Here is a 27,931-nt window from a genome sequence, read left to right as displayed (position 1 = left end):
AACAAAAATTTCATCTGTCAAGTGTAGAATTATTTCCTCATTTCTGCAATGTTCTTTTGCTGAAGTACCTGTAATTGGACATGATAATAATGCTTTCTATAAGCACACACTTGTTATTTGAGGTGATTTTTACCATAGTTATCTGTTGGAGTGCAGAAGTAAGGCACGGGGACAGTAGCTTAAAAACCAGTAGCTTTTGGACTCGAAAGCCATGGCAGCAAGTGCTTCCTATGGATTGCAGTTCCTCTGATTGAAGGAAAAAGGAGAACTGCTATTTGTAATTATATGCATTTTTCATTACTTACTGACCTCAGATGCTCGGGTGCACCTCTTGCCTTGGCTTGCAGCACAGTACATCTGCGGAAAAGATGGAAGCCATGTGAAATTGTATCTAACAGTACTTTTCTAAAATCTGTTTTTAGCCAGAGCCACCGCCAACAAACAAGTGGCAACTGGATAACTGGTTGAACAAAGTTAATTCACATAAAGTGTCACCAGCTTCTTCCGTGGACAGCAATATCCCATCCTCACAAGGCTACAAAAAAGAGGGACGGGATCAGGGAACAGGAAGTGGGTACACTGATCAAAGTGGATCCAAGGACTCCATTTCTTCAACACCAGGGCGAGATTCCAAACCCACCCAAAAGGGCTCAGAGAGCAGTCGTGGCAGGCAGAAATCACCTGCCCAGAGTGACAGCTCAACACAGAGGAGGACTGTGGGTAAAAAGCAGCCCAAGAAGGCAGAAAAGACATCTGTTGAAGAGCCTAGAGGAGGTCTTAAAATAGAAAGTGAAACCCCAGTAGACATGGCAACAAACATACCTTCGAACAGGCATAAGGCAGCCACTAAAGGTTCCAGAAAACCTAATATAAAGAAAGAGCCCAAATCTTCCCCTCGGCCTACAACAGAGAAGAAGAAATACAAGGCTTCAAGCAAATCTGCCCAGAAATCCAGGGAATTCATAGAAACAGATACCTCATCTTCTGATTCAGATGAAAATGAAAGCCTGCCTCCTTCATCACAAACACCCAAATACTCCGAGAGCAATAGGACTCCTGTTAAATCTTCCATGGAGGAGGATGACAGCTTTTTTCGGCAAAGAATGTTCTCTCCTATGGAAGAGAAAGAGCTTCTTTCACCACTCAGCGATCCTGATGAAAGGTACCCACTTATTGTGAAGATTGACCTGAGCCTCTTATCAAGAATACCAGGGAAGCCTTACAAGGATGCTGATGTGCCCAAAGTGGAAAAGAAGAATGTGCCAGAGAAGCATGCAAGAGAATCCCAGAAGCAGCCTTCTGATAAAAGTTCTACGAAAGGCAAAAGGAAACATAAACAGGTAATAATATTGTAAATAAAATTTTGCCTATTATCTCAGCCTTTTAGTATCTTGCTAGAGAGGTTAAGCATATGGCCCAGTAACCTATGTCATACCTCACTGTAGTGGCTCAGTAATTTTGGAGATGACTTTGTCTACCTATTCTGTGTAGAATAAATTGATCATTCCTGTGCCATGGTAATAGGGAATATTGGCGTTTTCGTTTGGAGAGATGCATGAAAGGCAGAGGGTTGTACCTTCAGATGTGTTAGCACTCTAGCTTGAGTTCCTGGAGATAGCACAGATTGTGTACCCTCTAAACCCTTCAACTTTAGGATTAGGTTTATATAAAAATCTGGTCTTCAACATCTCTTATAGACTTCACAACTTTTACAGTTTCTGGCATTCGTGAGACACCTGTGTTTGACTCCCCAGCATAAAATCTGATTTCCTACCAAAGCCCGTGGCAGATTTTTCTGGTATTGCATAGTGATATATGTGTTATAAAATGAGCAACTTGAGACTGCCACTTTTCAAATATTTGATACAAGCTAGGTGCTTCAGGGAATGTTTTTGTGGCCTGTATAGATCTTAATCTGTACACTGCAAGATGCCCACTGAATTAAATCTGTTAAATGTGAAAAATTACTGTCTCTGTGGAGCTGTAAATGTAGACATTTATCTGGATGTGTTTCTTGTTTGCTGTATTCAGAATGAGGATGAAAACAGAGCCAGTGAAAGCAAGAAAACGAAACTGGAAGAAAAAGCTCCATCAGGACACAAGACTTCTAGCAGCAGGGAGTGAGTATCTTGCCTGTCTTTTCAGCACTGAAGGCTGAGGGTGATCAAGGAGAAGACTGATGCCCATCTCCATCTCTCCCTTACATTCTTCCCCTTCCTCCACAACTAAATGGCTCTTTATTATTAATCAGTGGGTGACATTTCATGGCTTCTTCAGACTGATTTAGTTTGAAGTTTCCATTAGTTGTGGGTGGAAATTCATTTCCATAACCGAAAATATTGACCAAATAAACCCCACTATGAAGGGTTCACCTTTGATAGTCTATTTCAGATCAAACAACTGATAACTGGTATAATTACATCACGGAAAAAAAACATTCTCAACAGTGAATATTTGTAGAATTACTAACGTGTGAGAAGCTGCAGCTTCTGGTTGCAGGTGGTAGAACTCGTTCTGAGTTAATCGCTTTCTTTGTATTTGTTAGAAAATGTAGAGAAAATGGATGCTCATCTGCAGTGTTTTTTTTTTTCCTTTACTCCTAATATTTTTTTGGTTGCTGGTGTGCTTATCTGAAAGGCACTTGGTTAAATGCAACAGCATGGTTTTTAAAAACCTGTGTATAAATAATTATTTTGTGTACTGTTCTCTGTGAAAAGGGAAGCCAGAATTAGCAACAGGAGTCCTCAGCAGCCAAGGTAAGACTGTACCAAAAGGCTCATGGCTTCTAGAGAACAGTTATCTGGGCCATCTTTTTTCTGAGCTGTTAGGCTGACTCGTCTGCAATAGACAGACTGGCGCTAACGCTGGCATTCATTTCTAACATTACAAGTGTTTAGGGTGTTTTTAAGAACTGTTGAGGGATGTGGTTTTATGGTTAGAACTTGCCTTCTGCGTTTTCAGGTCAGGACAGATAAAATGGTGAAAACTAGTTCAATCAGGCTTCATAACGTCTAGTTACTGTGGTGATAATTCTCTTCCTCTGAATCTGTCCTGCTACATTTAACATTAAAAATCTTGGTGGTTTTTTTTTTTTTTTTTGAGGAGGGGAGGGAGGGCTTTAAATGGGGGAAGAGTGTGAGTCTGATTAAAAGAAAGAAAAAAAAAAAGAAACAAAAGTGATGCTGGATTTTTGTATATTTCTATTTTGAAAAAAAAAAATCAAAACTGAATGTATTCATTTTGTCCAGGTCTTTAAAACCAAGTGCTGTTAAAGAGAAGGATTTACTGCCATCTCCTGCTGCCCCAGTCCTTCAGAAGGATTCCAAACAAGAGCACGGGTCCCGGAAGAGGACAGTCAGTCAGTCGTCATCCTTGAAGTCCAGCAGCAATGTTAGTAAGGACAGCAGCAGTGGCAGTAAAAGCAGCTCATCTTCTAAACAGAAGAAGATGGAGGGCAAAGGTTCTGGCAGTGCTAAAGAAACAAAGGTAAAGGGCTTGTTCTGTGAATGCCTTGAACTTATTTCTCGGCTTTGCAGTTTGACGTGCACAGTGTCATCTAAATAATTTGCAGTTGAAGTTGAAATGTAATTAGTTTCAGATTTACCTTGTTTCATACCATGGTGCTTAAGGCTGTAAATTGGAAAATAACTTGGGAGAGATTGTCGAATTCTAATGTTTATTCCTACCAAATATTTATGTTAATTACTGAAGTGAGTTTAGTCGTCTTTTGATGACAGATGCTGCTTATTTGCTGTTTAATTTGTTAATGAGAAATATCACTACAAATCTGTTTACATAGAATGAATAATGAGGTTACTCTTATGTCGCTGGAGCAAGTACAGATCTTGTCCTCGTTTTAAGGAGAACAGGAGCTGGGTCTGTGCTGAAATACAAAGCTGTAGCTCTCATTTTTCATCCTAGGGTTCTAGAAAGGTTCAACTGATTCCAGCTCAGGAAGATACAGAGCTCTCTGTGGTTAGAGTAGAGAAAACATTGTTGAAAAGGTGATGCAGAAAGCACTTTTTAAGCAAGTTAGGTTAAGAACATGTTTAGTTGGTGGGTTTCAAAAATATTATAAGATGATGATACTGTAAGGTCATGAAATGTAATGTGCTTTTTCATTATTATATAAACGTGCATTACTGGACAGAAATCAACTTGTGAGGACATCTGGGTATCTGTGTAGAGCAATTTCTGCTGTATAGCCAGATTTGAGTGTAACATGTTTAAGTTGGAGGGATTTCACCTTTATCTTTGGGATTCCAAATGTATCGTTTGTCTTTGAGTGCTGAGAAGTGTTCAGGAAGGATAATTGATTTGGGGAGGAGTAAAGCAGCAAATTGCCATTAGCAACGGCAGAAAGTAGCTTAGTCATCAGGGTGGAGTTCATGCAATATGTAAACTGGGAGACCTGCTGGATTAATTTACATGTCATTACTGTGAGATTTTAGAAACCTGGAAAGGTTGTGTGCATCAGTGTCTGCACTTACAGGAAGCCTGCAGATAGTAGGTTTGCATCGTAGGCTGCTGCTCTGGCCTTTCCTTATGCATCAGCACAGAACTGTTCCCAAGCCAGCTGTTAACTTGTTTGATGTTTCTCTTTTCATACTTCGGAAATGCTTAGTCATACCTTTTTTAAAGTAGTATATTCTTCCTACATTTCTCTGCATGTTTTGGCAGTGTTTTATGTTACACTGGTAGATAGGGCGTTGCTGTGCAAGTGTAGTGCCTTGCAACTTTGACATCCTTCTGATTAGCAAGGATCTGATAAAGGCAGGTTATGAAATACTCTGTGTAGTTGGCCTTTGGTCATGATAACTTCAAAGAGCTGAAAGCACACTGAAGCTGGGAAGTTGCTTTATGCTGTTGAGCTGGTAAGAACAGATTCGCTTAGAATTCACAGGATATTTTAGTGCCCCTTCTTTAGCCTGAGGTGTCACGTTAAGCCATGTAAAATTAAGGGGAGTAAGGACAGTGTGTTGTGAGGACAGCTGTTATTTCTCCTTGAAGATGGTGTTTCTGAAATACTAATCTTTTCAAGCCAGGGACATTCAGAGTTTATTGTTGAAAGACATGAGAAGTCATAAAAGTATATATAGCCTCTTTGTTCAGAGTGGAAAATCAAGATTTAGCACTATGGGAGATCTCCTGGTGTAGTAGGGCTCAGCTTAATTATAGCCTCCATGTCTTCCCCTGTGCCAGCATGAGATGAAAGCCTCAGGGTAGCTGTGTTATTGTATGGTGAATGGCAGCTAAAGCAGCTACTAAACTGACCTTACTGCTTATAGAGTGTGAAGTCATGGGAAAAATTTATGCAGTAAATGCCTCTTTGTCTTTAAAAATATAAAAATAAAAAAACCAAAAATGTTGACACTTACGATTAGAGGACAATTTTCCTTTCAGGAAAAGATTCTGAACAATTCATCGAACTGCCCTCCTGTTTCTGCTCCATCTACAGAGAGCTCAAAATCAAGAAGAGCAAAACTTGTTTTTGATGACAGGTAAGAAAAGCAGAGCCTTTCCCTTTTTGGGGATGCTAGTTGTGGAGCACAGTGGGCTCTCTGTGGAGTAGAGTTGTCCTATTTGCTTCACAAAAGATACTGAACACTAGTTTATGCTCTGGAGATCTGTGCATTGTTCCTGCAGCAGTGTGCTTCTCTGCCTGCTCTGTGCACCATTTACTTGGCAGACGGTGCACTCCTTGAGGAGGAACTCTAGCCTGCTCTGTGTGTTCCTGCAGAGCATGGACGGACCAAACAGTAGATTTTAAATAGTCCAGGGTTGCCCTGTTTTTAAGTGTTGATATATCCATTGTACCCTTTCAGAATATCACTGCTGCCAGTTCTCTTTTAACAGAGTCTGCTTCACCCATAGTGAGCAGTTGTTGTCTTTGGTAGCAGAGAGGAGCCTTCATTTTTTGAATTGCATATCTACAAGAATGGTATTGTGATACAGTAACTCCTGTTCTTGTAACTTGAGTTAGGGGGAAGAAGTGAAAGCTATAACATTAACAAACTTGTGTCATAAAAGGAAACGCAGTGTAGGTGGTCTGAGTCCATAAATGTGTCTTCTATTGTAGGACTTACTCAGCTGATCATTATTTACAGGAAGCAAAGAAGTTAAAACATAATGCAGATGCATTGGTAAGTAAATCTGCAATGTGTATCCAGTGTTTGCACATTATGCTGGGTTTTGTTTACTGCTTTTGCTATGTTGCTGCCTGTCTGTACTACAGAACTTTCTGGTATTTCCTCTCAATATTTTCCTCATTTTTTTTTTTTTTTCAATCTTCTCAGTCTGACAGGTTTGAGAAGGCTGTGTACTACCTAGATGCAGTAGTGTCGTTCATTGAGTGTGGGAATGCATTGGAGAAAAATGCTCAGGAATCCAAGTCCCCGTTCCCTATGTATTCAGAAACTGTGGAATTAATCAAGTAAGCACTGTAGAGCACGTTGATGTTCTGCCACTAACTTTTGAAGTCCCTTGCTCTCCACTTAGAACAGATCACTTGCCGCTTCGTTCCAGTTACTGAAACTTGAAGTGTGTACTTGAAGGTTGAGATCCCTTATTCCAAAGTTCCTGATGTCTTAACAATTTGTAACATGTGCAGAGCAAAGCTATTCCAATTACTGCCTAGCCATGTTCTGTTTAGGCTCTGAGGGAGGGACCTGAAACAGTGAAGGAGTTGAAGTTAGAGTTTCATAAGAACTTTGGTGGCTGATAAATGATAGTATAACTTTTTATTTTGTGGTTTACTTGATAGATTGTTTTCTTGTTGATAATTTGTTTATAGGTACACTATGAAACTGAAGAATTACTTGGCACCGGATGCTACGGCTGCAGACAAAAGGCTAGCAGTGCTTTGGTATGTGTGTCCTGAACTTTATATTACACAGTGATTAACTGAAAGTGCTTTCTCTCCATGAAATGCTGTCTTACACTGAGTTTTCAGGTGTTTTGAACCAAATAGGAGTTTTCCATTTGACTATATGGAATGATGGGTGCTATAGATTGATTACTGTAAATTGGGACGGAGGGCATGTTAACAGCAGCAGATGAGTCTTTCAGCTATTAAGGAAATTACTGACTTTTCTCAGCTCTGACTTCCATAACATTACGTCAGTTACTGCTTTTATTTTAGAATGTGATGTCATTGGTCAGTTGTCTGTTGCATGCGATGAAGTTGTTAATATGGCTAAAAATGATGGAGGTGCCTTTGTGAATTTCATCATCCTTAATGTTTTGATAAAATTACTGTTGATGAACTGAGCTCTTCATTTTCTCTCTTTGTAAATTATAATGTTCAAAAATAACAGATTATGTTGAGTTGGTTGCATGGTCAGCTGATGTTGGGCTGTGACCTAAATGCTTCGGGAAACTTTGAGGTTGCATTAACAAGCAAACTGTTGTCTGGTTTTGGCTTTAATTTTTGTAAAATAACATAATCAGCACACGCTGCTTTACTCAGTAGAATGAATTTACAATTCTGATTTGAAACTTTCTTGGAAAGGTGAACTTTTCTATTGGATTTGGGGGGAGTAACAGCAGAAAGGTTTGGGGTCCTTGCTGTGTGTTCACCCAGTGATATGGCAAAGCCTGGAATGGCTGTTAAGAATTGTCATTTGCCTTCTGGATTAATTAAATGGCTGCAGGAAGTAGCAGAACAGAGCTGATGGCGTCAGGTGGAAAAGGGAAGAGGGAACTATGGCAGAATGCACCCGACTCAGTATGTCTTGACATGAGAAAAAAATAAATGAACCCCTTCTGTAGGAAGTAAATTAGTGTTGGCTGCTGAGCTCAGAACTGGAGATGACCTGTATCAGCAAAGTCACTGCAAACTGTATTTTCAGCTTAAGGCACATAACTGTTCTTTACTTTCTTGAGAAGTAAAGGTGGTGTGGGACTTTTGCTAGTCACAGCTTGGCAATTGGATTTGTAGTGTTGAGAGAGAAAGCTTTTAAAAACACAGGTACTCAATTTTTTATTTTCACCATGTTGTGATAAGCTTGATTTTAACTGTAAATGTTTTGCTGTTTGTCTTTGGTTAGTCTTCGGTGCCAATCTCTACTATACCTAAGGCTTTTCAAACTGAAAAAGGAAAGTGCATTGAAATATTCTAAAACTCTGACTGAACATCTGAAGGTAATTGGATATATATTTTCTTCAAATATTAAAAAACTAATCAAATTGAAGCTCTGCATCACTTAAAATTCCTCTGTCTGGTATTCAGACTGCTGCATGTGAACTTCCAGAGTGCCCTAATTTAGGACTGGACCTTGAAAGTACATTCAAGCTGAGTAGTTTAAAGCTGGGAGGATACAGCATGACTATAATGTCATCAACCCGTTGGTCCTAATGATAGCTTCCTATTAACATTTTGGTGCAGCTTTTGTTTTTAGTAAATTTAGTTGGCTTCAAAGAGAATTTAAAAATAACTTTCTTGTTGTAGACATAACAAAGCTAAAACTTTGCTGGTTTGTGTCTTAATCATCAGTAGGACAGATGTTTTTCCCCATTTTGAAAGTACTTTGGTATTATTTGTGATTTTGATTATTGCTTAAAAGAAAAGCCATGAGAACTCATGTTCAGAAATGATCAATTAAACAACCAGATAAAATATAATTAGCTGAGGTATAAGCATAAATTTATTTTTTCCCTACAGAATTCCTATAATAATTCTCAAGCACCGTCACCTGGTATGGGAAGGTAGGTAGTAAAAGTTTACCTGTATTTCTACATTTGTAGCTCATTTTCCACATAAACTGCAAGTCTGAGGTGCTCAAAGAGCAGCTTTCACTTTTTTGAGCCTTGGTTGTTTTTGAACTAATTCCTAATTGTTCTCAGGTCTCGATTTTGATTCCGTTGTTCAGATAAGTGTTCTGATAAGAGCTTTAGAAGACTGCTGTACAGAAATATTCTCAGGCAACTCCTTGTTGGGAGGAATGAATAAAAAAATCTCCCGTGTGTCCTTAACACACAGGTCACTTGTCTCAGTGGTTTGTTGTTTTATATAATGCTTTTGCTCTCAAAACAATAGCTTTATTAGTGCTGCAGTGATGCACTTGTGGCCCAGATGGCTACAAGTACTTTCACAATGGGCTCTTCCTTAGTACAGCAATTTTCTTCTTTTCTTGAAATATGACAAAAAGACTTCTTACAGATCACTCTATTAAAAAAAAAAATACAGAATTTTAGGAGGGCATTTCAGATTTGTATCATGTTACTTGAAAATATAATGGCTGCATAATTGCCTTGCTTTAATTTTTTCATTATTACTATTTAAGGTTCAATTAATTCAAGCAGTGAATTTAATTGAGAGGTGCTGCGTATCGATGTGGTTGTGAGGCTAAAATAGAGGAGCTGGAGGAACCTCAGAGGTTTTCAAAAGCTCACTGATTGCAGGGCCAGTCCTGATTTCTCGGTGTGTGAATTGGGAGTGCTTTAGCATCCCATGTTCTGAGGTGTGGGAAGATAGGTTTGCATGACACGCCTGATGTACCTGTGTGTGCCTTTTACAATGTACTGTTTTTCTTTGGATAAGCAGCAAGCCTGTTGGTATGCCATCTCCAGTCTCTCCAAAGCTGTCTCCAGGGAATTCAGGAAATTACTCTTCTGGGACAGCCAACCCTTCAGGGAGTGGGTCTTCGGTGATGATCCCCCAGAGGATCCATCAGATGGCAGCCAGCTATGTCCAAGTTACATCCAACTTCCTCTATGCCACTGAAATTTGGGACCAAGCTGAACAGCTGTCTAAAGAACAGAAAGGTAAGGGTAGGGAAGGGCAAGTTACAACCTCAGACGTGCATCTTGTGTTAAATTCTAACAGGTTTTCAATTTTGGAGTTACACGTAACAGTGCACAATGATACTTAATTGGGTCCTCTGCGAAAGAAAGATGGAAAATAGTTCCTTTGATGACAGTGATGCCCTGGCCTGGCTGTCTTGGTTGTCAGCTGGTGTTGGAGATGTAATGTTTCCTACCAGCTATGCTTAAAATAAATAAATAAATCTTGCATTTCCTGTAAGTTGTTCTCTGCAGGAAGCAGAACTTGGTGCATTTCCTTTTCTGAAATCCTGAAGTGAATATGCTCATTTGAGGGAGAAGGCCAAGAACGTTTTGTAACAATTAAACCCCGGTGTAATTATGCTTACCACCCAGTCTTCTGCAAAACAGTAAAGAAATGGTCTAGAAGGGACCTCTGTCCTTTCGCTTTCTTCTGCCTTCATTCAGCCATCTCTCATTTCTTTTGCCTCGATCTGGAAGATTCGTGCTGAGGAGGTGTTCTTTTAGGGAGTGCAGCGTTTCCCATACAGCAGCCAATGAGAAAGACTGTGCCTAATTTGTGTTTCTGTTGTTTTAGAGTTCTTTGCTGAACTGGATAAAGCTATGGGCCCTCTGGTTTTTAATTCAAGCATCATGACAGACCTAGTGCGTTACACCCGTCAGGGACTACACTGGTTGCGCCTGGATGCCAAGTGATCCTTTGAACTGAAGGAATGGAGGATAGAACACATTTTTCTCGCTGCCTCTGATTTATCTCCACAACACTGTGTCATGTCAATAAGGAAGACTGCCATAACACATTGCTTAGTTGACACTAAGAGCAAGGAATGCTTTCACATGTCTCCCATCCTGATTTGTGTTTTGTGTTTTAACCCAAAATGATCTCGTTAATGGACTCCTTCAGTATTCCCTTCTTAAGTTATTTAAATATTTTTAAATTTGCGACATATAAAGGTGTAGCTTTGCTAATCTATCATGGATAGATTTGGTCATTGGAATTCCCGTCATAATACGTAAATAGTCGGTTTAAATCCTATTTATTTTAATTTTTTAATTTTAATTGTGAAAAGCCTGATTTGGGGCAGTTTTTAGCTGTTTCTTCCCTAAATTTACCCTTCCAAGTACTTAGGAAAAATTAAACATAGACACTTTATTTAAGTACTCTGTGAGCTTTGTTACTCTGTAATGTCTTGTGGTGGTAGAACCTGTAAAAGGAATTAGGATTGATAGGTTCTAACGTGTAGAAACACCATACTTTTCATGCCTAATGCCTATGAATCAACTAATAAATGACAGCTAGAGTTTTATTATTGCAGAATTTGTACTAAATAGAAAAATTCCAGATATTCTTCTACGTATTAAAATACTTCATTTAAATGAATTTTAAAGAAATTTATATGGAAAAATATTTAGCTGGATCTGACTTGGGTTGCTTTCAAGGCAGTTTCAAAACATTGGTTAACACTATAACAAATCACGAAACATAGCAGTAATTTGCATTTGATGGAATATCAGAGTAATGGTGTAGGAATGAACTTCGGTCTGATAGGTGCGATGCATATAGGAAAGGTTTCTGAAATGGACAATCTTGTGCTTTTTTATATCTCTTCATTTAAAACGCATTTTCTTTCCTTGCTTGTCATTTTTTGACACTTGCAAAATCAGCAGTTTTGTGGTTAAAAAAGCCAACAGTAGTTGAATTCCTACCAGAACTGCCATTTGCATCTTTTTCATTGACTGGAAAATCAGGAATCTTTAGTAGAGACGGAGGTCCGTTTTTTTCCTTTTAGGGTCTGATGGTTAATGGACACTACAGCATGACAGTGCAACAGCCATTGTGGGGTGGGGAGCACACCTGCTATTACAGGGAAGTTGTCTAATCGTTTTGATGCAGAATGGATTTAAAACTTGTATTTACCCCCATATTAATGAAGGTCCCATTCGTGTTTGATGCATTTGATGGAGCAGAATATTCGTTTGAGAGGAAGCGAGTCGGTGCAACAGAAATGGGTTGTGGAGTTGCAGTCGACTGCTCTCAAAACGTGTAAACCAAAGTACCTTTCCACGTGAGGTGCTTGTCTGAGTCAAAGGTTTAAAATGCTACTGCTTTCAGTATTGCTTAGTGCCCCTAACATGTCTGGTGTGCCTTATGCCTTACTTTTAGATGAAGATTTTATGAACTGTTTACAAGATGTTTTACAGCAGGACCAGGTGTACTGTATGCAGTGGTCTTCTGCAGTACTTGGGTAAAATTCCATTTCCTTTTTAAAAGTACCAGTGTCTGTCATGCAAACTGACTTCTCATTGCAGTGGTCTCCTTTTAAAGAGTCAAGCTCTGAATACTTTAGAGTGCGATTGTGGAATGCTGCTTTGTTTTATCTCCCATTTAACCCCTGATTCTGTACCAGAGATGAACGTGCACGTTCAGGAAAAAATATTGCACTAAAGTTTTGTGTCGTTGTGGTTAAGTGCCAAAATCATGGCAACCTCGAAAGAAGGAATAGAATTCTACGCTGCTCAGTACTGCAGTATGTCCTATGGGCTTTAAGAGTTTAGAGGTTTTGAAATGAGTAACCTGCTAAAAGGTAGCTGCATATTCGTAGAGCTTCCTTTGCGTTCCAGCGTGTTTTGTACTTCCAGAAGAGCTTTGCTACATACGAACCGACACGTGGTTGGTTAGCAGACCTGTGACTTGTCCCGTTACAGCTGGAGCACTCATCAGGTCTGCTGGTCGGAGCATCCTTTTAATTGAATCACTGTGCAAGATCGCGTTCCTTTCGTGTTTGCTGTTAGAGACAGAACTCTGTACCCTCAGACTCTGCATCCTGGTTAATGGGACACTGTCAACTAATTTTTCCTTTAATACTCTAAAGTGCCTAGCACTCTTTTGACGCTATATAAAAATACCTTTGTAGGAGTTGCATTCATAGTTGATTTTTTTGTGTAGCGCTGCACCGGCCGGCGCAGCTGCTTTCAGCTTGCTCCTTTGTGCACAGCGGCCATGACTGTAAGCAGGAATGGTCTCATCTCTGGGAATTCATTTGCTTTCTTTATTTCCTTGGAGTCCCACAAATACCTTTTGGTGTCACACGCAGTTGTCTCTGAAAAAAACGTATTGCTTGTCCCCGGGTCGGTGGGTCTTAAACAGCTGTCTTCGCGTAACTGGAAGACTGCTTACGTTGTGTCAGAATGTGGGCCTGAAGTGGCTGACGGGCTCCGTCACGGGGCAGTGCCCTGCAGTGCTGTCCCAGGCTTTCTGTCCGTATGGGAGATACGCAGTGCTCTTGTTCTTTGAAAAGAGATGCCTTACTCATCTGTGGCTATTTCAATCAGAGAAACTTAAATGTCACGCTTCCAAAAGCATATCAGGTTTGGGATTTACCATTCTTTCCAAGACAGAAGTTGTGTACTTTGTCAGATTTCGTAGCTATAAACAAATGCAAATACTTAATATGCTTCCATGCCGATGCCACAGTGCAGACTAACAGCCCAACTCTGTCCTTTCCTTAACGTCTACACGCCAGCAGTGGAAATGCAGACGGCGTCAGCGTTAAGGCAGGCTGCAGTGGTGGCTGAGGAGGGGATCCCTCACTCCCAGCTTCCTCAACGATTCCCTCGACGATTGTACCTTAAATACATATCAACGCTGTGATTTCAATTCCCTTACTGAACGCGGTCCCAGTTGGTGAATCTTAAAGATGGCTTAATCAGACTAGGCTTGCTCAGATATCACTATTATTTGGATTTGCTGTGAAACCTGCAGGTTCCTAGATGAGAAGGTGCGACCATTTGTATTTGTAATCAAATCTTCAGGACACCAGAGTAAAACAGCCCAATACTTTTGTTTTGATTTGAAACTATTAGCCATAAAGTAGAGCGTGTGGATGGCTCTTCTTGGCTTTTGATGGCAGTATGCAATTTGTATTGTATGTGTCTTTTAATATATATGTATATATATATGAAATCAGTCTGTCCAAAGTATATGTTATACTTGTTTTTAGATTATGGTGCAACTGACTATATTGATATATTATTTATTGAGTGCTGAGTCACCATCTTACTGGTGATGAATCTTGCATATTATACAGGAGTGCAATGTATGTTCCTTTAGATTGCTGAGGCTTGATTGCTGTGATAACAAAAGGAAAAAAAAAAAAAAGCCCTGAAATGTATTTATGAATGGCCCTAACATACAGAGTCAGTACTTTGTGGAAATGATGTGCTTGCCCGGGGCAAGTAAAATAAAGCCGTAGGCAGATAATTGTGTGGTTTTCCAGGATGGGAAACTATTGGAAAGAGAGACTACCTTTGCTGTATTTAATATTTCATTTACCTAACAGATATTTACTGCCACCGCAGCATTTATGTTAAGGGCCTGAGCAAGTCGAGTTTGAATTACCCACTGGGGAGTAAGCAACTTCCAAATTCATAGATTTCTGACAAATGTTTTGGTCAGGGTTTAAATTACTCCATCTAATGAAGCAGTGTTATGGAAACCTGTGTGTTAATGCTGGATGTCTTGAAGTGTGAAGACTAGCTAAAGCTTTTGGTGGCCAACTCAAATACAGAGCTGTTCCAGGAGGCAAATCTCCGGAGTGTGGAAGTTACCTAAAAGCAATCAATCAGGGAATCGTGATGTATGTCAAACTCCATTACTGTCCAAGGAATTGGTTTCTGATGCCATGATGCCATTTGAAAGCAGAGGTGTTGGGGTGGGGGGAGGCAGGGAGGGAGGGGTTAGCTACGTGGTGAGTACATTTTTCCTCTCAGTACGAGCTCTGGTCTTTGCTAGAGCAGCCATCGACAGCATTAGTTCTTTGCTCTCTGCTGATCTCAGCTGAGTTTCAATTGAGTACACTATACTGAGCAATTTGGAATGCTGTGTTACAGCATTAGGGTTCATATAGGCTATCTTCATGTTAATTTCATCTGGAAACTTAATGGAAACGTACCTATTCCCGTCATACCTCTCTGCGTTTGCTATTGGAGCTGATACAGGCAAATTGGAATGCAGTGTTCCCTGACTTTGGTTTTTATATGCAGCCCTGGGAATCGGTGTCATTGGGTGCACAGTGCTTCTGCAGCCCTTCTTTTCGGCTGCATTGACGTTACACATCTGAAAACTCAACTCTAAGGACCAGGCATGACTTTTGCAAGCACAGTTCCTGACATTTGTATCTGGTCCCCCTTTTAAATTGTTTTAAGAAATTTTGTATATGGAGGATAAAGTGCTTATATATTTATTAAAAATCCTTTATCTTAATTGAAATTATTATTTGATGAAGAAGGGTTTTTTGGGGGAGGGTTCGTGGGTGAGGGAAGGTAACTTTTCACCTGTCGCTTATAAATGAAGCCCTTATGAATCATACAGAAAGGTACTGCTAGTAACTAATGGGATGTCTCTGTTTCACACTTTGTACATGACGAGTCCACGTGTTACGTTTTGTTTCTATCAGAGTATTTAGGCATCTGTCTTCAACCAAAACCTAAAAACACACCGACTGTGATTTTATTTGTTGCAATACATTTGAAATTTCAAAGGGTACTTTGGGGCTCAAAATTAGGATTTCTAAGTCAGTATGTGCATTTCACGTAATAAAGCTGTTAATGGTGAGCAAAGTATTATATACTAACTAGATTTTTTCCACATCTGTATAGTATATTCTATGTATTTTGTGGTATTGAGATTATAGAAAGTTTAGTGTCTGAAACATGCGTTTAATGTGTATTTTTAAACAAATTTATGGCAATTAAAATATTTGGAGAAAAGGGTATCACATTTCAATTTGTAAAGATCTTTTTAACTACTGTGTCATTAAAATGCTTTGTACAATGCAAAACTGTAACTGGAGAAACTAAGTTTAATAAATATCAAATAGATTTTCTGTATTAAACTTGGAAGTGGTCCTGTCTGTTGAATGGGCTGTCTGCTCCCTGCTGCTGTGTTTTTGAGCAGAGCTTTCTTTTTTGGTCCCAGCGCTCTGTATAACGTGGGAAGCTGCCATTCAGTATATGTGTGTCCCAGACCTGTTGGTATTTGTCAATCAGAAGTAGCTTTGTTTCCCTCAGCAATTTGCGTTAACAAATACCTGGTCAAAATGTGATTTTGATAGAAGGTATGTTGAAATAATAGGATCCTTCAGCGGGAGGTCAGCTTGGGACGTGGGCAATTTTGATTAGAAATAATTTAAAAGTAAATACTTCTTCCAGTTATCACCAGATATATTTAGTATATTGAATCTGCTAGCACTATTATTATCAGTTTGTTTGCTCTCTTCTAACAGGCCTTTATTTGAAGTACGGATAAGAGTTCAGCTATTGAGACTGAAATGAGATGGAAGCGTGATCAACTTTATGCACTTGCCAGGTTGAAGGATAAATGTCTAAAGTCCACTGTGAAATAAGCACTTCTGCTTGAAATGCCTGATGTGCTGTCACCATACACTTTGGTCACAGGATGCAAGGAAGAACCCAGGTAGTTTGCTGAATATAAATTTTTAATATGCACCTTAAAAAATATATATATATGAACAATTACAAAAAACCAAAACGAACATGAGATGCAGAGTCCTTTTATTGAGCATGGCCAGAGTCATCCTCCGTGCATGCTGCAGAGGAGCAGCCGCGGTGAGCAAATGCGCTCCATCTCTTTGAAGTCCTTTTACCAGTTCTTATGACAGGAAAGTTGAATGTACTTTTTTGCTGATCTGCTGTCGTAGCTTCTGAGTGGTCAATAAATATGTCACAAGCAGAGCTGAGCCGTGGTAGCAGTAACAGTGGCAGCTGTTCTTAATGGCAGGTCACTCGGAGGCCGTTCTAAGGAAGCAGCGGTTCTTCCTGGAGGACAAAACATCATCAGGCACTGACAGCTCAGACTGGCAGCCCTGTAGGGCTCACACACGTCTGTCTGGCCCTAGCAGTGCTCCTCTTACTCAGCTGTCGCAGTGCTGGTGCTGCTGTTGATCTCACTGATTTGATTCAGTTTGACTTTATTCATTTTACGTTCTTTGCTTTCCATGGTGACTCCAAAGTACGTTACCCAGGCCTAAATAGCCAGACAGTGGTGTACAAATCATACATAAAAGACACCTTTCTGTCTACTTATCTTCCTGTAGCTGCTGTTACAGTTCATCCATGTTAGTCAGTAGAACCAAAGGAAGCATTTCAAATGCATGCAAAAGAGGAGCCTGACTACCCTTTCCTGTAGCATTTGCGTGCAGATGATGCATGGATTCTACTCTTCTTCCATTTGCTTTCTGGCAGGAGTACAGAAGGTGCCACACAAAATCAGCTTTCAATCACTGAGTAACTTCAGCATCACTTTTTGTATGTGTTTGGACAATTTATTCATACTCAGTGTGCATGGCAACTCAGGAATATTTGCTTTAGTCTTTTAGCTCTCTTCAAAATGAGAGCTTCAGTAGTCCCTATTAATTAATACATGCTTTAAGGTGTACGGTTTTGGCTTTAAGGATTGATTTTTAAGGCCTCAGTACCTAAATTCAGCCTAGAATTCTGTGTTCTTTTTTTTTTTTTTTTGATGACTTTTTTGGGGTTGCATTGCAATGGCTAAGGCTTGTCATCAAGGGCACTCGGACTCTGCTCTGTTTGTACTGCTAACAAAAGAGGTCTGAATCTATTGCTCCATCCTTATTCCTGGCATCCTTTTCTTTTATGCACAGAATTAATCCCATATCTTATTTGATTGAGAATAAGTAGGAACTTCCTCTACATAACACAGCATCAAGCATCTCTGAGCCTTGATATCGATTAGGGTTAGTTACCTGCATAGCATTGTGATGCATTCACTGTTATCCCTACATGAGGCTCCAACAGGTCTCAGTGAGACTCCTCTCCAGAAAGGCGTCATCCGCTTCAGTCTCAGAAGGGGCTGTGGTTGGTGCAGGGAAGCACAGTACACCTGGAACAGAGTTGCAGCCAACTGTCAGGAACGTGCAGCAGCAGCAGGCATGAGTCATTTTTTGATGCTTGAGTCAATCACCTTAAACACTTTTAAGTGGAGGAGTCATAGAATCATAGAATGGCCTGGGTTGAAAAGGACCACAATGCTCATCTCATTTCAACCCCCTGCTATGTGCAGGGTCTCCAACCAGCAGACCAGGCTGCCCAGAGCCACATCCAGCCTGGCCTTGAATGCCTGCAGGATGGGGCATCCACAGCCTCCCCGGGACTTTAAATCTTTCTTGTTTTCAGACATTGCTTTCTTAAAGTACAATTGCTGTATCAGAGTCCTAAAGAAAGAGTTATTAAAAATCAACGTTCTAGTTACTTTGGGAGGGAAGGCAGAGTTACTTGCTCAATTACTTTTCAGAGTAACCCATATTCGCTAGGCAGTCACTCTGCTTCTTTGGGATGCCGAATCTGCGAGAAGAGCTCTACCCATGCTGCTGACTCCTGCCAGTTTCTCTCATTCATGCACCTCTTTGCTGCCTGACGTTTGAACCACCACTTCAAATAGTTATCTGTGCTTACCTGGCTGAGCAGCAGCGAGAAGAATAAAAGGAATGCCATAATTTTCAAACAGTGCATCTTCACAGTATGAGCTGCCACTTCAACTGTAGGAGCAGCTGTGGGCGGAGGAGGTTGGAAGAGCCCCGAATAGAACTTCCCAAGCTACAGCCAGATTTTTATAGACTTCATTCTCTTATCACTGCATCAGCTGTCAGTCATTACAGGAACAAAGTTCATTTAGGAGCAAGAGGGAATTACAAAGTTAGCATCTACTGAAATGATCTGGTTCAAGGCCTATCTATCTGGCTAATGATTTACTCTCCTTCCACTTGTACTTTGTCTGGTCAGCTTACCAGATTTGCCAACTGTTCCTTCTTTAAAGTCTATCTAGCATGTTACCAGAACTCCGTTGTGTGCTTGCAAGTAAAAGTGTGGGTGGCCGACAGTATCGTGGTGAAGATCAAAAAGCCATAACCTTATTTGACTTCTGTGACATTCACAGTATGCACAGCTCTGGTTTTGCCAGCTGGGAGGTAAATGCTGTTCTCCTGAGAGTGTCTGGAGCAGAGAATCAAAGTTTCAATTCTGCTTCTCATTCTTGGTGCGTGAAAGAGTCACAAGCAAGTCATTTAACCTTTCTTTCCACCAAGTAGCACTTGAGAATCAGATGTAATATTTTCCGTGTGGGGTTTGGAATGTAAAAATGACGTTAATACTTGATAGGTAAATCACAGATCTGTTCTTTGAAGGATCCTCATGCGCAGTTAATCTCTAGGTAGCAAAGCACAAAAGTGGAAGAGATGGTTGCAAGGATTTTGTGGAGGTGGGTTGCTCCATGCAGCAAGACTGGTGTATTGGGATGAACGCTCTCTGCTGTAGTTTGCCTCTGTGTCTCACAGTGTAACTCATGAGCAATCTTCTGAAAGGTGCCAACAAAACTCCCACTGATGTGGACAGGCAGACTGTAATTAAGAGGAATCTTAAACTTTTCTGTGGTGATTTGAGGTTGCCAACAGCCTGGAGAAAATAATGTTTGAAAAGGACTACATGCTGCCTCTCATTTTTTCCAAAATACCAAAGTTGAGACATGCTTCTCCCACTTGTCTCCCACTGAGACAAGTAGGAGTAGTGTGTTCCTAAGATTACTGCTCTGTAAGTGCACCTTGTCAGTATCTCCTCCTTTTTGTCTGTGATATTTTATACATCCAGCTGCCACGAATGTCCAACTATGTTTTATCTGTCAAGGAAATGATTTTTTCAGTTGCAGAGTAACAGAATACCGATGTAGTTGTGTCGGGTTCTACATGGAGATTTTGAAGCAGTCTGTTTAAAAAATATATATTTCAAGTAGTCAGGTACTGCATGAAATAATTGTGCTTTAGCTACATTGTAAATCCAGATGTGAATGCAATAGGCTACAGTTTTCTGTGATTGCTTAATATGGAGGCATAAGTGCCAGCGTGGAAGGCAAGTTACATAGATTAAGATAATGCCTGCTATGTTGTCAGGTTTCAGCCTACAGATGATTACTGTGAAGCCCAAATTTGCAGCAAAAACCCTTTTGCTTCCAACCCACTGCTGGAAGATTTGTTCCTTTCCTGGGGTTCCTCTTACATTTTCCCACTTCCCCTTATTTGTCTTGCTTCCCTGTGAGGAGGAATCAAAACCGGTCTTTATTTTGCACTCTTGGGTCTCACATAATCATTGCAGATCAAATAACTGAACTGCAGCGTTGGTTGGTTTTTTTTTACATTTGGCTGTGAATTTCTCAATTGTTTCTTCCACTGAATCCTTTCTTTACAGACAGCTGAGTTTTAATTATTCCTTTCTTCGCTAGGCACTATAGAACAGAGACAGGAAAAAAGAGCCAGTGGTTCGTCTTGACTTCACCTGTGGAGCACAGGTTTGAAATTGCATCTCAACTCTAAGAGCAGTGCCTTCAGTATGTCATTTTCTCAGCTTTTTTGGCTAGCTAAAACTAGTAATTTGTGACAATAGGACAAAATTGTTGTGTATCCTAGGTCCTTTGTAATGCCCTTGTAGTTGCAGATCCCTTTTAGGCTGCAATCTGTTTCAGCTGTGTGAGGAAAGAAAAAGGGACTAATTGTTTCCATGTATGCAAATACAGCGCAGTCCAGGTCTACTGCTGCCAGTAACAGCCATTGCAATTGTTTAAACAATTGAAAAAGAAAACATAAAACACTGCTGTGTTGCCACTTTTAACATTTAGTGAAGGAACATCAGAAATAAATCAGGTGATGGAGAAATTTTCAACTGCATTGTTCAGACTCTGAAGTGCTGCTCAGCTGAACTCCCACGTCCCACCTGGCAGGTGGGAGCCACCACCGCAGCAGTGTGCCGATGTGCCGGGTTTGCATCTCGCTCCCTGCTGCACGGGCTGGGCCTGCAGGCAACTGCAGAGATGACAGCAGCTCAGCGGGATTGCAGCAGACACTGCCAGAAGCAGGAGCAGACAGGGAGCAGCTCCAGCCCATCTGCTGACCCTGCAGCATGAAGGTTAAAAGCCAGGGCCTGGCAGCAGTGCTGCTGCTCGAGGCTCACGGGGCTGCCGGGTTGTAGGTAAACTCACCAGCGGCAGCTGAATGTGCCACCTGTTTACAGTAGTCTAGCAGCTGGTCAGGACATAGTTCAGCTGTCTGTGAATGAGGGCAGAGACCTCATCAGAGAGGCTGGGCTCTGTTCTGAGCTGCTCGTGCTCAACAGAACTGCTGAGAGGCATTGAAAAAGAAGTACTGACTCAAGCTCCCACTGTATGAAGCTTAGTTGTCCTGTTATTCAGGCTACTACTCAACTGCTGTTGCTTTTTGAGGGTAAGTAAATAGGACCCAAATAAGAGTTCTGAATCAAGTATGCCTGTGGACATCTTTGACTGTTCTCAGAATTGGAGTACCCAGTTCATTGCTCCCTTGCTTAAGCAGAAGATAGGATTGAACTGAAAGAGAGTTAGACAGTTTATTTTTAGCAGAACTTGCAGCACTGAGGAGTAGCTTGCTTTACTTGTTTCTGCCAACCTCAGACTGCACCTGGGAGTACAGAACAAGAAAGCCTTCAGCTATAAAAGGTGTATACTCCCAGTTTGCTGAAGTGAGAGACTGAGCATCTTCGTCTTTCAGACAGCTCAGCCCTTAACCCATAAAGGAACTATCACAGAAAAACGTCACACTCTGCAGATTAGATAAATTTTCAGTACCAGCTACAGGAATAGCGTGTCAGGGAGATAAAGGTGATACTTTGCTTATGCTTGAATTTGAGACAGACAGCTCAACACTAAGAAAAATAAAAGATAAAGGAATGAGCCAAATGTTCTGGACTTTGGAGAGCAAAGCGTGTCGTATACGTAAGAGCTCTAAAGTGAATTTTGTAGTCACATGTTTGAAAATATAATGGTAGTAATAGAGTTCCTTAAATCATCTTTGGGTGTTAAAATAATCCTTTTACTTCCTTGTAGTTCCCTAGGAATTACTCAGCCAACTAACACTAACCAAACATCAGAATTGCAGTTTATCATATTTATTAATAATAATCAGATGATAACTTGGTAATTGTATAGAAGGTCAAAGCTCTATTCAAGTCTGAACCATCAGTCCAGTTGGGCAATTTTTGTCAGTATCATATCAGACTGTTTGTTCTTCACAGGTACGGAGACTAGAATGTATTCTAATTCAAGCAAAAAGTGGTTAGTGAGGGAAAGATAAAGGGATCAAAGAGCTCACCGCTGTACTGTTATTTCTCATCACCTGTGCTGTAGCAAGGGCTGCCTTCAGCTAACTACACTGAGAAGTATTTCCAGGAAGTAGGAGTCAGAGAGTCTGAAAACGTGAAATAAAGCAATGTGAGCCCAGAGAATTTTAGTACAGTTATCTCTCTGTATGGAATTCACCTGACAGATAACGTGGTGCAATTCACCTTAAACATTTCAAGACAGACTCCGTATAAAGACATGGGCCAAAGTTAAAGTTTATTAGGCATTATTATATATTATCTCCCTGTCCCTCTGGTTACATGAACAAGCATAGCAACAGGCCGTTGGTAATACACAGCGGTAACATCTTAGAGATGCAGTCACTGGTCGTTCTCATAGTCAGCGGGGTTCTTCCTCTTCAGCCTCTCAAACTCTTGAGTGCCCCAGGAGTAGAGGAGGTAGGCGCCCAGGAAGGCTGGAAACGAAAAGGAACACTGACACAGGGCAAGGCACAGAGCAGCCTGGGCCTGGGCCACCCGCTGTGCTTCTGAAACAACAAAGCCACGCCAAGACGCCTCGCTATAAAACCCCATTGCTCCACTCCGCCTCCCTCAGCCCCCCTCAGCCCCGCCACCTACTCACGGGGTGCAACCTTGAAGACCTGCGAGCTGAACCGCCGCCACACGTTGGGCAGAGCGTCCGAGAAGATGTTGGGTATGGCCCGCTGCTCGAAAGGCGACAGGCTGTAGGTGATGATGTGGCGCACCCGGGCCAGGTTCCCGAAGTGGATGCCCATGGTGGTACCGTGTGACCTTCTCAACTGCGCTGCTGCCGCGTGCCCCGGAAGCGGAATCTCAGATGCTGCTTCCGCTTCCGGGCCGCTCCCCTTTTCCGCGGCCATTGTTTACCATGGGTTACTATGGGTTACAGCAGGCGGTGCGCGCCTGCGCCTCGTGAGGCCTCGGCGATCGCCGCTCCCCTCAGGGCTGCAGGCGCCTGCGGAGCTCGTCTCGCTGTCCCATCGGCTTTAACAATCCTACACACGCGAATTAGCTCCGTTAAAGATGCAGCTTCTGCTGGCTTTGCAGGGAAGGGGGGAAGAGAGGAGCAGGCAGGGCGTGTCTGACGCTGCTGAGGAGTGGGAGGAGCCTCAGCGCCGTGGCGGGGGGCTGCTGAGGGGCGGGAACGATGCGCTCGCAGTTCTGTGTCTGTACAGCCAGAGGTGCGCACTGTTACAGCGCTGTAAGTATGGCTGCGGAGCAGAGGGTGTGTTATCACAGCCCGGAGGATGCGCCCTGTAACCCACTGCACGTTTCTGGTGAGAGGTTACACATTTCTGTAACTGTATTTTAGCTGCCCCCAGGACAGCTTCCATAGCCTGAACGCTTTTTCTTGAATTGCCTTTTTCACACTCACGCTGATGAGTTTAAACTCCCAATGAGTTTATTTTACACCTCCATATTTATTTCGGCTGGATCAGCTGAAGTCTGCCCGATCTCTTCAATCCCCACTAAAATGCCGTGAGAAGAAGTCCCTGAAGGACGTTGCCGGAATTTATCACTGACGAAAGAACCACAGAGATCATTTGAAAGGAGACCACTTTAAGTAAACAAATGTTTGGCAGAGCTGAATTCCCATCGTCTGAAATGGGTTGGTGGGAGTGACACTCTTAGGTAAGGAACCCTTTTCTAAACCAATCAAATAGGGCGCTGACCTGGGGCAGGAGTTTGTTTGGCATGGAGCTATTTTGCCTTGAGCTCTTAGTAAGAGGCACCCTCATTCAGAGCCAAAGTAAGCACTATTTTTAGTTTAGCAGTCCCAGGCTAACGCAATCAGCAGAGGCTGTGTTGTATCAGGCAGCACCACAGCTCCACACAGCACTTCAGGCTCACGTGAAGGCAGTGAAGCACATTTGCTGCCCTGCCAGTGTGCTGTGAGCCACGCACAGCCCCTCTGCGTTCTGTGCTTTCCCCGCCAGGCTGCATGCCCAGGCTAAGCCCCGTGGAACTGTGTGAGTCATGATCTAATGTTAGAGACTGATAGAGAACGGAGGAGTTTATGCAACAATATATTCACAAATTGTTTTAAGAGCTATTCTTAGCAATTCTGAAAACCACACACAAAGCAGCACTGCATTCTTCTATTAAAAAGTCCCGACCAAAGCAGTCCTTTACATGAGCTGCAGCCAAAGCTCCCTTAGCTTGAGCTCTCAGCCTGCAATAAGCATTTTCTGCACCATTCTTACAAGAAAAGTGCTGGGGGAACTGGAAATTCGGAAAAGAAGAAGAATGAAATACTGAGAAAGTAATTTTAACATTAACCTTTCCTCTTTCCCCAGAAGCTTAGCAGAAGTTTCATTACAAAGGATTTCTTTATACAGAGGAAGACTAGCAGACACTGCATTTAAGTGATGTGTGTGATAGGCATTCACTTTATTTATTATTAAATCTGTAACAAAACAGCTTAAAAGAGGCATCTGGTAGTTGAAAACACTTCTGTTCAAATGCAATATTATTCCAATAAAAAAGATATTTACATTTGTTTTCACATTCTAGAAAGGCTGAGTGGATACAAAAACAGTGCTGTTATATAAACACCCACTAACTCCATGCTAAACCCTATTCAGTTTGAAAGAGCTGTTAGCAAAGCAAAACACCCAAACTAAGTGTAAGACAGGTTAGGGTACACCCACTACCGACAAGTGCACTTAGTAGCTATCATGTCCTCATATTCTTTGTAGACTATGGAGCCATCAGGCTCTATTGTCAGGACACTCAGAGGGCTGTATTCGGCAGGAACACAGGAGGGCCTGGGCACAGAGGAGTCCAGCTTCTCGTATATTATGTTCTGCACCATTGTATGTACAGGAGAGCCATAACGGTGCCCGACTACCCTCGGACAGTCACCCTTGCAGTACTGAGGGCTGTATCGATGCGGGGCTATTATCCATTTGTCCCATTTTAATTGGCTAAAACTTAAACGGAAGCTGTGGAGCTCACACTCGTTTTGAGGAAACAGGAATTGTTTGAAATATTCACTCAAGTTTTGAGGCGCAGTCGCTGGAGCTTCCTTCAGATTCTCTTCTCTTCGATGCCGAGATGCCCTTTTACCCTGCGTGTTCTGTCTTCCTTCATCACCTGTCACATCAGCAAACAGACTGCTCCTTTGCTTGGGCCGCACCGGGCTTTTCCTTCTGTGTCTAAGTGAGTTCCACCTGTGATAAGCTTGCTCGCTGGTATCATTTAGGTAAAGAAGAAGAGAAGGGGGGACCAGAGCCACATTAATGAGATTATCCTGTTTAGTGTTATGTTGCGGGTTACCCGTCAGACAAGTGAAGTTCACAGCCATATGAATATTCCTCCTGTTAGTAGCAATGAGAGGCCGCAGAAAAGAAGTCACATCAATCTCAACCCACTTGCGCTTTCTAACTTCAAAGTGCAGGCTAAAAGCTACGGAGTGTGAAACGCTGGGACATACTTGGCTAGAAAAATCATGCTCCTTCACAGACAAATGGCACGTGCACGTAAAGGAAGAAGTGGGAACTGAGGTGTCAAACGAGTAGAGCAAGACAGACTTGAGTAAGTGCTCGAGAGCAGTAACACGATCCAGGTTGAAGAGCAAATCCACCGAGTGAAAGTCTCCTGAGAAGGAAAACAAAGATCTTGCACAGTTAATGCATCTTGATTTACCACCAGTACATAAATGCTATGGCATAGCAGATAATCAGAAATTAAGTAGCAGAAGAAACCAATTTAAATGCCCATACTTTTATTATATGGAATCTCTACTTAGGTCAGAACCAAAAGTTATCAACAAAACCGAGGAGGCCCAAGGCTTTTAAGAGGCATTAGAGTGCAGTTAAGGAACAGCACACAAAGTTGGCAGCTGTCCTTTCAGTGCTGGTATGGAGAAAGAGGAACCAGACACGTGGAATGGTACAGGAAGCCATAAAATGAAGTAGTGTTAAGTTTTAAAGGATGTGCCTCTGGGTTCCCTTTAAAACTTTAGCTTTTTAGCATTAACTCCAGTTATTCTTCCTACACACATATTCCTGACTAACAGCTGCCAGTGAACCTGACTAACAGCAAAGCTGAAAGTCATTTTTGTCAGTTTGCTTTTCTCTCATGAAACAGAAAGGGCAGCTTCCAAGCTATTCTGAATGCATATTTCTGTCTTATTTGTCCCTACCATAGGATATGCTGATCTTTGTCCTTTCCCATGATGTTATTTCTATTTACTGCCATTTCCATCTCATTCTGAGATTATTGAAGCCCTGTGCTGGCCTGGCCCTCTCTCCAGGTGTGGAGCTGAATGCTCAGCACGCTGCTTCTCCTACTGCTCAGCACTGCCGTATTCCTCTGAGTCCGAAATTGTTCTTTGTGAGCACATAAGCACATTTAAGTGGTCTTCAAACACAGAGAGAGAGCAAAGGATTAAAAGTCAGATGAGGGCTCTATGGATCTTAATAAGCTTACAATATGGTTTACATTAATGATTTTTCATCTAAAGTTATGAATTTTAACAGCAGCCTCCACATTTTACTTTAGGAAGTTGTTTTGGATTCAGACCCCTGCTTTAACTGTTGCTGTATTTAGGATACATTGGCATGAGACTGACTGTTGAAATGCCTACAGCAGTGTGAGCCGGGCAGCCCAGGTCACTCCACACCTACCTGTAATCGGGTCCCTGTGGCGGTGCTGGCACTCAGAACACGGGGTGAAAAGTCGAACAGTGTTATAGAGGTGGCTCTTATGGGCCTTTGGGATTCCCTCCTTGGTGGCGTACATCTTATACAGCCTCTTCATGTACCTCAGGGCTCGGGAGTCCGGCTGGAGCCTGGGGGTCCCGCTTTCCCAGCTCTGACGTCCCTGGTCAGACAGCACTTCGAGCAGGGGGGGCAGGAGCGCATAGCCTCGGCTCACGCCCTTGGGCAGCCGCAGCAGCGGGTGGAGCTCGCTGAGCTCAGGAGCTCCCAGGAGCCCGGAGACCTTGTCAGGTGCTGTGCGATCCCTGGAGCGGGGGGAGCACTGGATGCTGGAAGAAAGCCAGTGAAGGCAGCAATAGAAACAAACACAGATCCTCCACGTACCCCCCATGCTCTTCAGGGCTGTAGCCTAACAACGCCTCCCCCTAAGCATTCAAGAAAAAAGAGCACGCGAGCTCGAGCTGTTATATGTGTTTCAGCTGTGGCTCAGGAGGGAGGTTTCTTTGTGATTAGAAACCAAAGGGAAAGCCCCGCAGCTGGCTGTGGAACCCACGTGTGTGTGTGCGGTCAGGCTGAGCCTTTGCACGTGGCGGCGTCTCACCAACAAACGCTGCTTCTCAGGGTTACACTTTTCTACCTGGTAAACTGTAAGGCACGACTGTTCATGGATCGGCCCCCAGGGGGAGCCGGGAGGGGAAGGGATGCCGCCGGTCCGGCTGAGAGCGCGACCTGCGGGAATTCCGGTATTCGTGGGTTAGCTGTTAAAGCAAGGGCAGCAACAGCGCCAGTTAGCATTGCTAAATGTATATAAGATGCTAAACATTATTGCTCCCGAAGACTCCGACTGGAGTAGTAGTGCCTGCCTGGAGTGTTTAGAAACTCTTCTTACAGGATGTAATGAAAGGGGTGGATTTTTGTTTTATTGAGTGAGGAAAATGTGTAAGGGAATGTGTTTTCATGCCAGATGCTTTTAATTAGAGCTGTGCTGTCAGTGATCTAGTGAAGTGTCACCTGTAATCTAGCTTTCACATCTTACGGCTTCTAAGTAAGGAGTGCTTGTTCAGAGAATGCTTAATTGACTTACAGAATTCTTTCATTTGGAGTGGAAGGTTAATTCAGATAGCAATCTGTAATGTGAAACAACATCACCTTTTTTCTTACATCTCTTAAAGCTGTTTTGACTGTGGTGAGAGGGGGATACCATCAGATCTAAGGCCATCTGTGTAACACTGCTTTGGATGAGGTCGGTGCTTTGGTTCCTTTTAAAA

The 27,931-nt window shown here is 42.1% G+C and overlaps 4 protein-coding genes and 1 non-coding gene across 11 annotated transcripts in view; 2 read left to right on the top strand and 3 right to left on the bottom strand.

The window, feature by feature from the left end:
* AFF4 (AF4/FMR2 family member 4) overlaps nt 1-16,337 on the top strand; it is a 49,682-nt gene extending 33,345 nt beyond the window's left edge. For 6 of the 7 annotated variants that reach the window (XM_015294064.4, XM_004945032.5, XM_004945030.5 and 3 more), the window contains 11 exons: nt 423-1,340; nt 2,032-2,120; nt 3,249-3,486; nt 5,404-5,501; nt 6,080-6,143; nt 6,297-6,433; nt 6,794-6,865; nt 8,049-8,142; nt 8,663-8,706; nt 9,545-9,765; nt 10,361-15,677. In XM_015294064.4, coding sequence (XP_015149550.1) covers nt 423-1,340; nt 2,032-2,120; nt 3,249-3,486; nt 5,404-5,501; nt 6,080-6,143; nt 6,297-6,433; nt 6,794-6,865; nt 8,049-8,142; nt 8,663-8,706; nt 9,545-9,765; nt 10,361-10,479 — 2,094 coding nt within the window. In that variant the 3' untranslated portion in view covers nt 10,480-15,677. Of the gene's footprint in view, nt 1-422; nt 1,341-2,031; nt 2,121-3,248; nt 3,487-5,403; nt 5,502-6,079; nt 6,144-6,296; nt 6,434-6,793; nt 6,866-8,048; nt 8,143-8,662; nt 8,707-9,544; nt 9,766-10,360; nt 15,678-16,067 lie in introns of those variants that run through there. The other variant, XM_004945033.5, reaches the window with a different exon arrangement.
* Nucleotides 16,338-16,339: 2 nt separating this feature from the next.
* Nucleotides 16,340-18,406, bottom strand: LEAP2 (liver enriched antimicrobial peptide 2). Its single transcript, NM_001001606.2, has 3 exons — nt 18,277-18,406; nt 17,568-17,704; nt 16,340-16,620 (listed from the first exon to the last, which is right to left on the bottom strand). Exons 1-3 carry the CDS (start codon nt 18,331-18,333, stop codon nt 16,584-16,586), a joined length of 231 nt encoding a protein of 76 aa, NP_001001606.1. The 5' UTR covers nt 18,334-18,406; the 3' UTR covers nt 16,340-16,583.
* A 2,494-nt stretch (nt 18,407-20,900) lies between these two features.
* Nucleotides 20,901-20,956, top strand: MIR12223 (microRNA mir-12223). Its single transcript, NR_161978.1, has one exon. It is a non-coding gene; the product is annotated as a microRNA mir-12223 (primary transcript).
* A 1,253-nt stretch (nt 20,957-22,209) lies between these two features.
* Nucleotides 22,210-22,800, bottom strand: UQCRQ (ubiquinol-cytochrome c reductase complex III subunit VII). The gene is made up of 2 exons (XM_414651.6): nt 22,601-22,800; nt 22,210-22,433 (listed from the first exon to the last, which is right to left on the bottom strand). The coding sequence occupies exons 1-2, from the start codon at nt 22,752-22,754 to the stop codon at nt 22,339-22,341; spliced, it is 249 nt and encodes an 82-aa protein (XP_414651.4). The 5' UTR covers nt 22,755-22,800; the 3' UTR covers nt 22,210-22,338.
* A 1,560-nt stretch (nt 22,801-24,360) lies between these two features.
* Nucleotides 24,361-27,098, bottom strand: GDF9 (growth differentiation factor 9). Its single transcript, NM_206988.3, has 2 exons — nt 26,631-27,098; nt 24,361-25,599 (listed from the first exon to the last, which is right to left on the bottom strand). The coding sequence occupies exons 1-2, from the start codon at nt 27,052-27,054 to the stop codon at nt 24,650-24,652; spliced, it is 1,374 nt and encodes a 457-aa protein (NP_996871.3). The 5' UTR covers nt 27,055-27,098; the 3' UTR covers nt 24,361-24,649.
* Nucleotides 27,099-27,931: the final 833 nt, after the last annotated feature.

Source organism: Gallus gallus, chromosome 13 (assembly GCF_016699485.2).
Source record: "Gallus gallus isolate bGalGal1 chromosome 13, bGalGal1.mat.broiler.GRCg7b, whole genome shotgun sequence".
NCBI lineage: Eukaryota > Metazoa > Chordata > Aves > Galliformes > Phasianidae > Gallus > Gallus gallus.
Note: the sequence above shows the minus strand (reverse complement) of the source record. Positions and strands in the feature narration are given on the sequence as shown.

What these genes read in the sequence shown, in the direction of transcription:
- LEAP2 (NM_001001606.2), bottom strand. Translation starts at nt 18,333, where the DNA reads ATGCACTGTTTGAAAATTATGGCATTCCTTTTATTCTTCTCGCTGCTG. An exon ending in TCTCGCTGCTGCTCAGCCAG is followed by an intron (nt 17,705 to 18,276) that starts GTAAGCACAGAT and finishes ACTCTGTTCCAG; the next exon opens with GTGTACTGTGCTTCCCTGCA. An exon ending in TGCATCACAATGCTATGCAG is followed by an intron (nt 16,621 to 17,567) that starts GTAACTAACCCT and finishes TTTGTCCTCCAG; the next exon opens with GAAGAACCGCTGCTTCCTTA.
- UQCRQ (XM_414651.6), bottom strand. Translation starts at nt 22,754, where the DNA reads ATGGGCATCCACTTCGGGAACCTGGCCCGGGTGCGCCACATCATCACC. An exon ending in GGTCTTCAAGGTTGCACCCC is followed by an intron (nt 22,434 to 22,600) that starts GTGAGTAGGTGG and finishes TTTCGTTTCCAG; the next exon opens with CCTTCCTGGGCGCCTACCTC.
- GDF9 (NM_206988.3), bottom strand. Translation starts at nt 27,054, where the DNA reads ATGGGGGGTACGTGGAGGATCTGTGTTTGTTTCTATTGCTGCCTTCAC. An exon ending in CCACAGGGACCCGATTACAG is followed by an intron (nt 25,600 to 26,630) that starts GTAGGTGTGGAG and finishes TTTCCTTCTCAG; the next exon opens with GAGACTTTCACTCGGTGGAT.